The 14434-nt window shown below is 40.3% G+C and overlaps 1 protein-coding gene across 1 annotated transcript; it reads right to left on the bottom strand.

Moving 5' to 3' along the window:
- Nucleotides 1-4390: 4390 nt before the first annotated feature.
- Nucleotides 4391-7176, bottom strand: LOC121453008 (antigen-presenting glycoprotein CD1d2-like). The gene is made up of 6 exons (XM_041659519.1): nt 7116-7176; nt 6587-6856; nt 6033-6311; nt 5320-5598; nt 4554-4656; nt 4391-4462 (listed from the first exon to the last, which is right to left on the bottom strand). Exons 1-6 carry the CDS (start codon nt 7174-7176, stop codon nt 4441-4443), a joined length of 1014 nt encoding a protein of 337 aa, XP_041515453.1. The 3' UTR covers nt 4391-4440.
- Between the last annotated feature and the right edge of the window lie 7258 nt (nt 7177-14434).

Raw genomic sequence — 14434 nt, 5'->3', positions numbered from 1 at the left:
AAAAACAGAATCCATGCTTCTGTTGCATACAAGAAATATACCTCAATGTTAAAGACAGACATCACCTCAGAGTAAAGGGTTGGGAAAACAAATTCCAATCAAATGGACCTAAGAAACAAGCTGGTATAGCTATCCTAATATCTAACAAAATAGACTTCAAACTAAACTCAATCAAAAAAGAAAATGAAGGACATTTCAAATTAGTCACAGGAAAAATTTAAGAGGAAATCTCAATACTGAACAGCTATGCCCCAAATGCAAGGGCACCCTCATATGTAAAAGGCACACTACTAAAGCTTAAATCACACATTAAACTACACCCTCTAATAGTGGGAGACATCAATACCCCACTCTCACCACTGGATTGGTCTGCCAGACAGAAACTTAACAGAGAAATAAGGAAATTAAAAGATGTTATGACTCAAATAGACTTAACGGATATATACCATTCCATCCAAATATAAAAGAATATAGCTTCTTCTCAGCTCCTCATGGAACCCTCTCAAAAGTTACCACGTACTGAGTAACAAAAGCAACCCTCAATAGATACAAAAAAATTGGAATAACCCTATGTATCTCATCAGATCATCATGGCTTAAAATTAGAATTCAACAGCAAAACAAATTTCAGAAAGCCCACAAACACATGGAAATTAAACAATGCTCACCTGATTCATCAATGGGTCAAAGAAGATATTAAAGACTTCCTAAAATCCAACAAAATAGAAACAAAGAAAACAATACAAAGAATCAATGAAACCTAGAGTTTGTTCTTCAAGAAAATCAACAATATATACACACCTTATCCAAACTAACCGAAAGGGAGATAGAGACTATCCAAATTAACAAAATCAGAAATGAAAAAGGGGAAATAACAACATACATGGAGGAAATACAGAGAATCATCAGGTCATATTTCAAAAATCTGTACTCCACAAAATTGGAAAACTTAAAGGAAATGGACAACTTTCTGGATAAATATCACTTACCAAAATTAAATCAAGACCAGATAAGCATATTAAATATACCTATAACTGCTGAAGAAACAGTCATCAAAAGTCTTTCAACCAAAAAAAGCCTAGGACCAGATGTTTAAGGCTCGGAAATCTACAAGATTTTCAAAGAACAACTAATACCAATACTCCACAAATTGTGCCACAAAATTGAAATAGAAGGAACAATGCGAAACTCTTTTCATGAGGCTACAATTACCTTGATACCATTACTAAGAAAGAAAATTACAGACCAATCTCATTCATAAACATTGATGCAGAGACACTCAATAAAATGCTGGCAAACCAAATCCAAGAACTCATCAGAAAAATCATCGACCATGACCAAGTAGGCCTCTCCCCAGAGATGCAGGGATGGTTCAATATATGAAAATATGTCAATGTCATTGACTATATAAACAAACTGAAAAAGAAAACACATGATTGTTGTCAGGGTTTTTGTCCTGCCTGGTCCTCCAGCTGTTTAGTCACAAGTAATCACACAGAGGTATATATATATAATAAGTTTAACTATATAAATTTATTGGCCTATTAGCTCAGGCTTCTTATTAACTCTTTAAACCACATTCAAATGCTTTTTGGCCACCTCTTGCCTGTAAGAGTCAGAATTTGCACTGGCAGGATGGCCCAAAAAGCCAGCACTTTAAAACGGTGCGGCTTTTTTCCTGCTGCAGCTGAAAACCAAAAAGCATGCAGTCAGCTTTCCATCAACACCATTTAAGTGTTTTGTGGCAGGGCCTCTTAAAAGAACTGCAAGGTTTTAGATCTTAAGATGATTCAGAAAGCCTCCCTTAAATGAGATGCAGTTTCCTCTAGCAAAGAGCCCACCTGAGAAAATGCTGTTATCAATAAGCTGTGCCAAACTCTATTCTTTTTTGTCTAGAATTACTTCACAAGCTCTCCCAAGCTTTATGTGGGTGCAATTGTCCACATGGGTGCCAAAAGAAGAAGGATGCTTAATAGAAATCCCACACTAGCTCAGAATTGAGAGATAGATGGTTATTTATTTGGGGGTGACTCACAAATCAGAATCCTCTGCTGAAATGAAGATCAGAAAATGAAATCCGCAACTAGGACAGAGAGGCTGGGAAAGAGGCCGGAAGCAGGGTCTGCATCATCATAGATAGTATAAGAGGCCACCGCCCAGTAGGCGGGTAGCCACTAGTTGTAAGACTTCCTACAGCACCTGATCATCTCATTAGATGTTGAAAAAGCCTTTGACAAATTACAACATCCCTTCATGATAACGGACATGGAGAGAGTAGGGATACAAGAAACATACCTAATATAACAAAGGCAATATACAGCAAGTCAACAGCCTACATCAAACTAAATGGAGAAAAACTCAAAACAATCCCACTGAAATCAGGAACAAGACAAGGTTGTCCTCTCTCTCCATTTCCATTCAATATAGTTCTTGAAGTTCTAGTTAGAACAATAAGGCAAAAAATGAGATCAAGGGAATACAAATCAGATAAGAAGAAATCAAACTCTCACTTTTTGCTGATGATGCAATAGTTTACATAAGTGACCCAAAAGTTCTACCAAGAAGCTTTTACAACTCATAAATACCTTCAGTGATGTAGCAGGATACAAGATTAACTCAAAAAGAATCAGTAGCCCTCCTTTATACAGATGATAAATAGACTAAGAAAGAAACCAGAAAAACATCACCCTTCACAATAGCCACAAATAACAAAAAATATCTTGGTGTAATTCTAACAAAACAAGTAAAAAACCTGTAATCTGCTGGAAGGTTTACAGCTAGTAACTACCTGCCTACTGGGGGTTGGCCTCATAGACTATTTCTCTGGATGCGGAAGCACTTCCGTCCCATTCTCGCATCCCCCTAGATCCTGCTTGGCTGGTAGGATTGTTTTTGGATGGTATTGTAAGTCCCCCCCCCCCTCCGGCAGGTAAATAATGGTCTAACTTTCAATTCTGAGCCAGTGTGAGATGTCTTTTAAGCACCTGATTTCTCCGCCCATCACCTTTATGACAAGAACCTTAAGTCTTTGAAGAAAGAAATTGAAGAAGACACCAGAAAGTGGAAAGATCTCCCATGCTCTTGGGTAGGTAGAATTAACATAATAAAAATGGCAATCTTACCAAAAGCAATTTACAAATTTAATGCGAAGCCCATTAAAATCCCAGAAAAATCTTCACAGACCTTGAAAGAACAATACTCAACTTTTTATGGAAAAGCAAAAAACCCAGGATAGGCAAAACAATTCTATACAATAAAAGAACTTCTGGAGGCATCACAATCCCTGACTTCAAACTCTACTACAGAGCTACAGTACTGAAAAAAAGCCCAGTATTGACATAAAAACAGACAGGAGGACCAATGGAACTGAGTAGAAGACCAGATATCAATCTATGCACCTACAAACACCTGACTTTTGACAAAGAAGCAATAAATGAATGAATGAATAAATAAATAAATAAAATGGAGAAAAGAAAGCATATCTCAGACTAGAAAAAAAGAATAGAAAAAACGCCCTGAGTTCCCTACTAAATCTATGAATTACATTACGGCAAAAGAGACTTTGTGTCCTACTTTGACTGTATGAACTTATTATGTCAACTCCTTTTTAGTGGGCCTCACCTGTTAACGTAAGTACTAATTCCTGATAGTGCCATGGGCTGGTAACTTGACCTTTAATAAATGGTCTGTTGGGATACATTTTAAATGAAATTATAGCAGTGTTTGAGGGAAATATCTCAAGGTAAGTAGGTATACACTATGACTTCTTTTTTTAAATACAGTGATTCCAAGTAAATCCCCAAGAGACCTCCTAAATTTTATTTTAAAGAGAACACATCCATCAGTCATGAATGCATGTTTACAATAGAGACTCTGTCATAAGATTGTCATTATTGCATTTAGGACAAATATTTTCTTTTAAAGAGCCACAAACTGGAAGCCCTTGGGTTGTCATTAGATGGACATCCATCAGATGTGGATGTAAGATATGAAAGAATACTGATATTTGGGAATATTTGAGTTTACTTTAATATCTGTATGTCCCTGCTCCTCTCAAATAAGTATTTCTAGGTTTTTTGAAACCTGTAGAGTTCAGCCATGTTGGCATTAGGCTTTACATTTTTCAACAAACTTGGAACCATCAGTTTGGGCAGAATCTGTGCTTTCCAGTTCAGTGCAAATCCCATAAAATACTGCCCACAGCTCGTTTTTGGCAGGTATGTTTATTTGCAATTGTGTTTGTTCCAAACCACCTGGGCTTTTATAAACTTGTAATACAATTAAAAAGAAATTAATTTATAAAATAAATACTGAATGGGGGCGCCGGTTGCTCTTCACTTTCTTCAAGGTTGTTTTATTCTCCTCAGTTCCTCAGCAACCATGACTGAAGTCCTAGAAGCCAGAAGGTCTGAGTCTCAGGAAAGGCAGGTGTAAGGAAGACCTATGGGATGTCTTGATAGGAGCTGAGAAAAAAAGAGAGAGGCCATTAGGAAAGAAAAGGTGGTAACAAAACAAAGATACTGAAAAAAGGAACACAGGAAAGGGGAGACTTACCGGCGCTTCTTGGTGTAGATCACATAACCAATTAGAGCACATATTGGTACTAGTACTACTAGTACTACCACGATGATAATACCCATGGATAAATGTCTGCCACCTGCTTTGGAAGAATGCAAGGTATCACTAAACAAATAACCCAGACTTATTTCAAGTTCCCTATTCTAAGCACATGTGAGGAAGCCATGCCATTGGTTTTTTTCTTTATTTAAACTCTATTCTTTTAGTCTTCATGAGTTTAGACTGACCATCTATTGTCAGGATTTGACTGTATGCTCTCCAGACAGATGTGAATCTGTTTACCCCAGCTCTTGAATTTCCTGAATGACTTTGGGTGGTTACCTTATCCTAGCACTGACTTCTTTATCTACAAAGTCAGAATAGCAGTATTTGCTTCAAAGCTAAGTGATGAACTGATATGTTGGTAACAGAGTGGTCAGTGCTCACAGAGGAGGCATCAATAACCTACAGCTATGCCTTGTGCCCTGGATCCTCTATCCTGGGGTGCGTATCCTCCTGAACTTCTTTATTTACCCTTATGCCTCTGGGTCTTCTGAATTTCTTGGTCTACATTCCTCTCACATATATAGAACATCTTAACTCAAATTTACTGGGATTGATTTCTGTATCTAGAATTCCCCTTTTTTCTCTCTCCTATAATAGTTAGGGGTTTCATATCTGAAACTCAGTTTGTTTAGTTCTCATTCCAAGCTTGAATGGTACCTCTACTTGCTCTCACCCAGGATACAGGTTTTTTTCTTACGTGAACGGCAGATTTTATTCTGTCCTCCTAGACTGCTATGTTTCACGCAGCAGGCCAGGCCAGCCTCCTTTCCAGCCTCCACATCCAGGGTTGCTTGGAGATACCATGTCTCATCAGCATTGGGCAGGTAGTCACTTGTCTGAGTACTATTTTGCTCCTGCTCACCCTGCATCCACATCACCCACACAGGCTTTGGGTAGAAGCCAGAGACATGACACACCAACTGTAGATGACCATGTTTAGGACTGAGGCCACTGGACAACCAGACCTCAGGCTTCTCTGTACCCAGAAAGAGAATAAAAATATTTTAAAGCAAAAACATTTATATTAGAGGCTCCAGAATTCCTATTAAGTTTACACTTTCCACAGGTCCCCTTCTGGAGATGATGTTGCCTATTAGTTTAAATCCATTTGTATCACTGTGACTAGGGAAACAATCTGTGATCCTTTCACCCCTTCCTTGATTCAAGTGTTTCAGGAACAGTCCTCCTCTGTACTCTAGAACACCCTGAGTACAGCTGATATAGCATGTCTCAAATACCACCTGGCTCAGTTCTGATCCCCAGTGTTTATTTAACTCAATAAGAGTGAGTGCCAGTGACAAGAATAAACCCCACAAGCCTTATTCACCTCCTCCTAGGCATTGCCCTTTTTCTAAAGCTTACAGTGATGGGAAAATATATGGAGAGCCGGGGTGAGGCTAGTAGGCTGACCTTGTTTCTCTAGCTCTGCTTTCCCTGCTTCCAGGAGGCCACGGGCAAACTGGGGCCAGGTATCATTCAGAAGCCATTGGAGGGTTTCCATTGTCCCTTGATCACCACTGAGCACGTTAATGACCAAATCTGTCCAAGGTGGGGCATCTGGGGCCTTCTGAAAGGAAGTTCCCTGAAAACTCAGGATATATTCTCCTTGAAATGCTACATAGAAAAAGCTTTCTGAAGCATTCTCAGAGTACACGTCACACCCAGTAGACATCTGGATCTCAGCAGGATCTGTAAAGGGGAGTGTGTAGAGATTCAAGAATGGTTAAGAAGTTTGGAAGAAAGGAGAAGAAATTGGCATGGAGATAACAGTTTGTCCCAGTTGAGGGAAATGATTGCTGGGTCCTGGAGCAGAGACAGGGATTATTTTCAGAAGAGACAAGGATCCCTCTAGACAGAAGTGAAAACCGAGAATCTCATCAAGTAGGCCCACAGTTACCCAGTTGTGGTCTGGGTTTCTCTCTCACCCACTCGGTAACTTTTTAGGGCTCCATCCCTCCACTTACAGTGTACATTAGGCAGCATTTTGGCAAATTCCTGTATGTCCCTGGTAAAGCTGAATCGATAAACTTGAAGTATACGCTGCAAGTTCTCCCACTGTTGGTCACTGTATTTGCCCTGGGACCAGGGCTTCACGAAGTCAATGGTGTCCGAGGCATTACTCCACCGATGAGTTTGCAGATCCCCCAGCCAGGCCAAGCCATCTGTACTTGAGCTACTACTGTTTGGGAAGGAAGAGATCTGTAGGATCCTGAAGGGGAAATTCTTTTGCTGGGCTGGAAAGAATGAAAACCGAATGATCACAGTAAGTGTCCAATTCAGCGGGCAGATGGTTGTAAAAGAGTCTTAGCTGGGCTTGCAAAGGGAGGGTAGTGTTCAGAACTGCATTTAGCTCAGAGTTGCATCAGCATACATTCTCCCCACCAGTGCACTTCAAGCCAGCCAAGGTCCACCTCCACCCACCCATGAGCACAGCACTGCTAGCCCCACACTCTTCCTCCTTCTCCAGACCATTCTGTGCCCACTTCTACTCACCTTCAGATTGTACCCAGACCCACGGGAACACCCAAAACAACAGGCACGATATGTTCCACATGCCTCGAGAGGTTTACACAGCCCTAGGCTCCAATTTCTCCACTTTCTCTTTGCAGTGCCTGAGAACAACAGCTCTGGGTTTTTGGCAAAGCCACCGCCCAATGCGGAAGAGCAGGCTCTGGCAAAGGAATTATTCTTTTACAAAGTCACCCCCTAGTGGTTGAGTGTTGGAATGCAGCTTTAATCAGCACCTCTGAGAGTAATCAACTTTTCTCAACCTTGTTTCCCATGCATTAAGAAAGAGGTTGAGTCACAGTCCAGCTGGCCTTGGTGAGCTCCCAATAGATCAGCCCCACAGTTTCCATCGGTGGTGCACCCCTCTTGGTCCTGACTTTCTTGTTCATCTTCTCCCTCTTTCTGTTCCTCATTGGGACTTTGGGAGCTCAGTCCAGTGCTCCAGTGTGGGTCTCTGTCTCTATCTCCATTCATCGCCAGATGAAGGTTCTATGGTGATATGCAAAAGATTCAGCAGTATGGGAAAAAGCAGGGGATAAAACCGGACTCTCTGAATATGGCGGACAATGAGGGCTGCTGAGAAGCCAAGGACAATGGCACTGGGTTTTGATCCTACTACATGTTCTGGCCTTGTGGGAGCCTAGCCAGTTTGGATGTTCACCTTCCTAGACCAGGATGGAGGGGGGGAGGACCTTGGACTTTCCACAGGGCAGGGAACCCAGACTGCTCTTCGGACTGGAGAGGGAGGGAGAGAGGAGTGGGGGGAGGGGGAGAGGAGTGGGGGGACGGGGAGAGGAGTGGGGGGACGGGGAGAGGAGTGGGGGGACGGGGAGAGGAGTGGGTGGATGGGGGGAGGACTGGGAGACTGGGAGGAGGAGGAAATTTTTTTTTTCTCAATGAAAAATAAAAAATAAAAAAAATATTGGCACTTGGGTATTATAGTTATTTGGGCTTCCTAGAGAGATCGTTGAGATTTCGTTATGGGAAAGCTCCTTTTGAATTGAACCCTTCTCACAAATGCCTTCTAGGATTAGGTGGCAAAAAAAAAAAAGAAAGAAAGAAAGAAAAAAAAAGAAAAGAAAGAGGTTGAGACCGTTTGCCATCTCAATGTTAAAAGTGAGACAAAACGTCGTAATTTTATTAAAACTTCGATGATATTAAAAATGCAATGGAGGAAAGGAGAAAATTTTCAACCTGGCTAGCAGTGGCTATCTGAAGGTGCCTCTTTGTTTTACACTTCTGACTCCTTCCAGATCTCCACACGTTTGGAATAAATAAGGATAGACATGATTCTCACATTGGTACACTGAGAGGTTAAGATCGGGTGGGCTAAGTTCCTTCACAGCATTCCTACCCCCAAATCTCCTGTATCAGGGGTCCCCAGACCACTTTCCCCCTAACCTGATCTGTTCTCTGCTGGCCTTGTCTCTCTGTCTTCCTGCCTCCCTTTCAGGAGAGTACAGGTGTGTTTTATTTTATTGCACTATATCATGGTTTGTGCAAATTGAAGACGTATGGCAATCCGATCTGAAGAAAAGCTAAGAGTGACAAGATGTGCACACTCTTTGGGCCATAGCACAGGGGAAACAAGCAGGATATCTGCAATCAAGAATCTTTCCTTCAGGGGCTGGAGAGATTGCTGAGTGGTTAAAAGCACTACCTGCTTGTCTAAAGGTCCTGAGTTCAATTGGCAGCAACCACATGGTGGCTCACAACCATCTGTAATGAGATCTGGTGCTTTCTTCTGGCCCAATATACAATAAATAAATAAATCTTTAAAAAAAAAAGAATCTTTCCTTCAGGTTCCCTGCCCTCTGGCCAACCCTGCCTACTGGCTTCTTCCTCTGCCTTCCCACCCACTCTCAAGTTTGTGAGAACGGAGGTAGGATTACAAGGTGTACCCGGGATTTGGTCATTCCCTATTTCTCATTTTGGAAAGACGCAGTGACAAAACAGTTACTCAGAACTGTGAGTTACCCCAAGAAAGAAGTCATCACTGGTAAAGCAGACTACCTCAGCCACCGGATACCGTCTTCCTCGTTCCTTTTTATTTTCTCCTTCATCAGCTTGCTCTGTCTTTTCGTCCTGTCTCTTAATTGGGTCCTCTTCTCTACATCTCCACCTTCATTGTCACCCTAACCTTCTGTATGGAAACAGCCTTCCTGGGAAGAAAAAGTCATCATCAGGATGGCCTAGAGGAGCATCCTGGCCCTGCTCTGGTCTGCCTTTGAGTGTCAACTGGAACCTACTCTCAGCCTCACATGATCCAGTGTCTTAGATGCAGCTTCTTCCTGACTAAGGTCTCTGCACAAATAGGTATCTTAGGGAACTCATGCTTCCGAGCCCATGGCTAGCTGTTTCCACTAGACCAAACCCCAATGCTGTTTTTTCAGAAGAGCCTTCTCAAGCTTCCCAGGTGGTGTGAGCGAAAGCAGGAGAGCTAGAAAGCCCCATCTCCACACCCTGCACAGAGGCTAGCTTTTGGGCCTTTCTTCCTAACACATAGGCCTTGTAATTACAGAAGTGTTAGTTCATCTGCTTCTTTGTTCTTTCTATAATCACCGGTAGGGATATCAGATCAAAAAGGTCACATCTTCTGACCACGACTCCTTCCATTCTGCCTTCATTAATTTTATTCCTGCTATGTCGCATTGTTAAAGAGTCCTGGAGGATAGGTTTTCCCTTCTACGCTGGGATCTTGGGGTGGGCTGTTGGACCCGTGGGTCCAACACAGTGGCTCTAATCAGCTAGACCTTATTTTACTGGATATTGCTCCCAAAACAGTCTGAAATGACACTGAAAAGTTTTGTTAACAAATAGACCGTTACTTGGGTGTGGTGGTACATGCTTATAATCCCAGCACTTGGGAGATAGAAACAGGCAACTCTCTGCTGCAGTTCCTGCTCCCCCAGTGATGTAAATTTAAACAAACCCTTTCCTCTCTAAGCTGCTTTTGGCCATGGTGCTTTAATCTCAGAAGTGGAAACGTTAAGACAGCTTGTCATAATCCCTTTTCACTTTCCTAGTTTCTGGAGTTATTCTGGGTTGAATGCTCACATCTGGAGTTTGGAAGCTTTAAAATAGAGGAGCAAGAACATGCAGACTTTTGGGATCTGATTTACCTCACTGAATAATGCTTTCTATGTCCATCCATTTACCTGCATATGTCACGATTTCATTTTTTTATAGTTGAGTAGCATTGTATAGTGTTTATGTCCCACATCTCCATTATCCCTTGTCAGATGAAAAACATTAGGATGTTTCCATTTCCTAGTTATTATGAAGAGCAACAAACATGCCTGAGGAAATATCAGTGGGGTAGGATGTCACATCCTCTGAGCATATGCCAAGCAGTGGCATAGCTGGGCCATGTGCTGCATTTATTTTTAGGGTCTTGAGAATTCTCTGTGTTCTAGAGTGAATGCAGTAGTTTACAACCCACCTGGAGTGAATGAGGCTCCCATCCCCCACATGGTCTCCAGCTTTGTGTGTGTGTGTGTTAGAGATCTTTGCCTTTAGCCTGGGGTGAGATGAAATCTCAAAGTTGTTTCTATTTGCATTCCCCTAATTGCTAAGGAGAATAAACATTTGCCAGAATATTAGCCACTCTATTTCTCTGTCTGAGAATTCTTCTTCTGGGTCTTTAATGTTTTGAATTTTTTTTTTTGTATTCTTTTGCTGTTAACGCTCTATCAAATGAATAGCTGGAAAGATTCTCCCCCACTCTACTGACCTCCTCTTTACTCAATTGTTTTTTTGGTTTTTTGATTGGGCAGAAGCCTTTTGGTTTTATAAGGATCCCACTGGTCATTGTTGGTTAATTCCTGGGCATTGGAGCTCTATTTAGAAGGCCCTTTCCTACACCTCCATCCTGTAGTCTTGCCTTTGTAGTCTTCCAGGAGTTTCAGTGTTCAGGTTTTACCCTGAGGTCTGGGGTGCATTTGAAGTGAGCTTTTGCGCAAGATGGTAGACGTGGGTCTTATTTCATTCTTCTACATGTAGACATTCAGATTTTCCAGAATTGATGAGGGTGCTGCCTTTCTCCAGTGTGTGTTTCTGGCATCTTTGTCAATTATCAGAAGACTGTATTTTGTGTATACTCATGTTTGGGTCTTCCTTTTTGTTTAATTGATCTATATGCCTATTTCTGTGCCAGTTCCATTCTGTTTTATTACTTTGGCTCTGTAATATGTTTTGAAATCTGGAATGGTAATTGCTCCCTCATTTTTGGTTTTGCTGTTGTGTTGTTTTGTTTTTGTCAAGGATTACTTTGGTTATCAGGGTTTTTTTTGGTGGTTCCATATGAATTTCAGTTTCTTTGGGAAAACGAGATGGGAATTTTTATGCAGACAGCATTGGAACTTAATAGGTTTGGGTAGGGTGATCATTTTTACATCACTAGGCCTATTGATCCTTGAGCATGAGATACGATGCTCCAGTGTCTCGGCCAATGTCTTTTTCAACCTCTTTCTCCAGAGATTTTATTACAGACACCTTTTATCTCCTTACTTAGGTTTATTCGTAGATATTTCATTGTCTGTGAGACTATTGTGAATTGGAGTATGTCTGTGATATCTTTCTCAGCAAGTTAATTGTTGGCACATAGAAAAGCTATTAATTTTGATAAGTTTATTTTGTATTTTGCCACCTTGCTGAAATTGTTGATCATTTCTAGAAGGTGCTTTTTGATGGAATTTTTGGAATATCATATCATCTGCAAACTGGGATAGTTTTACTTCTTTTCCTATTTCTACCCCTTTACTTTCCTTCTCTTGCCTTATTGCTCCAGTTTTGTGCTTCAGATACTGTATTGAAAAGGAGTGGGGATTTGGGCAGCCTTGTTTCATTCCTCATCTTAATGGTATTGCCTTGAATTTCTCCCCTTTAGGATGTTGAGTGTGGGCTTGTCATATTTAGTCTTTATGATATTGAGGTACATTTCCTCCCGCCCTCTCAAGCACTCTATCATTAAGGTATGTTGAATTTTGTCAAAAATATTTTCTGCAGCAGCTCTCACACAGCGACCTCTGTAGGAGCAGGCCCAAATGACCTCCAGGATTGCAGAGTAACCTCCAGGAACTCCGAGTGACCTCTGGCTTCGGAACCATGGCTTCTACTCCACCACAAGGAGCAACCATCAGAGTCTTGCATCCACCTGGAAGAGTGATTACAAGAGACACGACCCCAACTATACCAATCAGAGGAAAGACAAGGTAAGAAGAGACTCAACACCACAAAGAACAACATGACACCAACAATCATTAGCGGCTCTAAAACAAGAAGACTTGAACACTCCAATACAGATTAATCAGAAGAAAATGACCTAAAAGAATAACTTCAGGAGAATGTTTGAGGTCCTTAAAGAGGAAATTAAAAATTCCCTCAAAGGAATGGAGGATGAGACAAACAAAAAAATTTCAGAAATCAACAAATCCCTTAAAGAAAACCAAGAAAAAGCAATAAAATAGGTAAAAAAAAAAAAAAAAACGATTCAAGACTTGAAAACTGAAATAGTGACAATAATGAAAACATAAACCAAAAGAATTCTGGAAATGGAAAATATGGGGAAACAATCAGGAACCATAAGCACAAGCATAAACAGCAGAATACAAAAGATGGACGAGAGCATTGATGATACAATAGAGGAATTAGAGTCTCATAAAGAAAACATTAAATCTAACAAAAGCTTAATACAACAAACCAGGAAATATGGGACACCATGAAAAGATCAAATATAAGAAAAATAGAAATAGAAGTAAGAGAAGAAGTCCAACTTTAAAACATTGTAAATATATTAAACAAAATCATAGAAGAAAACTTGCTTAACCTAGAGAAAGACATGGATACAAAGATACAAGAAGCTAACAGAAGACCAAACAGACTGGACCAAAAAAGAAGTTCCCTCACCACATAATAATCAAAACACTAAACATACAGAATAAAGAAAGAATATTAAGAGCTATAATGGAAAAAGATCAAGTAGCAAATGAAGGCAGACATATCAAAATTATACCTGAGTTACCAAGGAAGCAATGAAAGCCAGAAGGTCCTAGTCAAGCAATATGCAGACATTAAGAGATCATGGATGCCATCCCAGAGTACTATACCCAACAAAACTTTCAATCACCATAGATGGTCAAAAGAAGATATTCTAAGACAAACCAGATTTATCGAATACCTTGCCACAAATCCAGCCCTACTCAAGTACTAGAATAATCTCCAACCCAAGTAAGTTAGCTACATACACAAAAACACAGACAACAGATGATCGCAGAGCAACAAATCCCAAAGAAGGAAAAACACACATGATAACATCTGTAACAATGAAAACTAAAGTAACAGGAGATAGCAATCACTGGTCATTAATATCCCTTAATATAAATGAGCTCAATTCACCTATAAAAAATGCAGGCTAACAGATTAGATACAAAAACAGAATCCATGCTTCTGTTGCATACAAGAAATATACCTCAATGTTAAAGACAGACATCACCTCAGAGTAAAGGGTTGGGAAAACAAATTCCAATCAAATGGACCTAAGAAACAAGCTGGTATAGCTATCCTAATATCTAACAAAATAGACTTCAAACTAAACTCAATCAAAAAAGAAAATGAAGGACATTTCAAATTAGTCACAGGAAAAATTTAAGAGGAAATCTCAATACTGAACAGCTATGCCCCAAATGCAAGGGCACCCTCATATGTAAAAGGCACACTACTAAAGCTTAAATCACACATTAAACTACACCCTCTAATAGTGGGAGACATCAATACCCCACTCTCACCACTGGATTGGTCTGCCAGACAGAAACTTAACAGAGAAATAAGGAAATTAAAAGATGTTATGACTCAAATAGACTTAACGGATATATACCATTCCATCCAAATATAAAAGAATATAGCTTCTTCTCAGCTCCTCATGGAACCCTCTCAAAAGTTACCACGTACTGAGTAACAAAAGCAACCCTCAATAGATACAAAAAAATTGGAATAACCCTATGTATCTCATCAGATCATCATGGCTTAAAATTAGAATTCAACAGCAAAACAAATTTCAGAAAGCCCACAAACACATGGAAATTAAACAATGCTCACCTGATTCATCAATGGGTCAAAGAAGATATTAAAGACTTCCTAAAATCCAACAAAATAGAAACAAAGAAAACAATACAAAGAATCAATGAAACCTAGAGTTTGTTCTTCAAGAAAATCAACAATATATACACACCTTATCCAAACTAACCGAAAGGGAGATAGAGACTATCCAAATTAACAAAATCAGAAATGAAAAAGGGGAAATAACA

The sequence above is a fragment of the Microtus oregoni genome, unplaced genomic scaffold, assembly GCF_018167655.1.
Source record: "Microtus oregoni isolate MIOR12 unplaced genomic scaffold, Mior012 000010F_ref0000083, whole genome shotgun sequence".
Classification (NCBI taxonomy): Eukaryota; Metazoa; Chordata; class Mammalia; order Rodentia; family Cricetidae; genus Microtus; species Microtus oregoni.
Note: the sequence above shows the minus strand (reverse complement) of the source record. Positions and strands in the feature narration are given on the sequence as shown.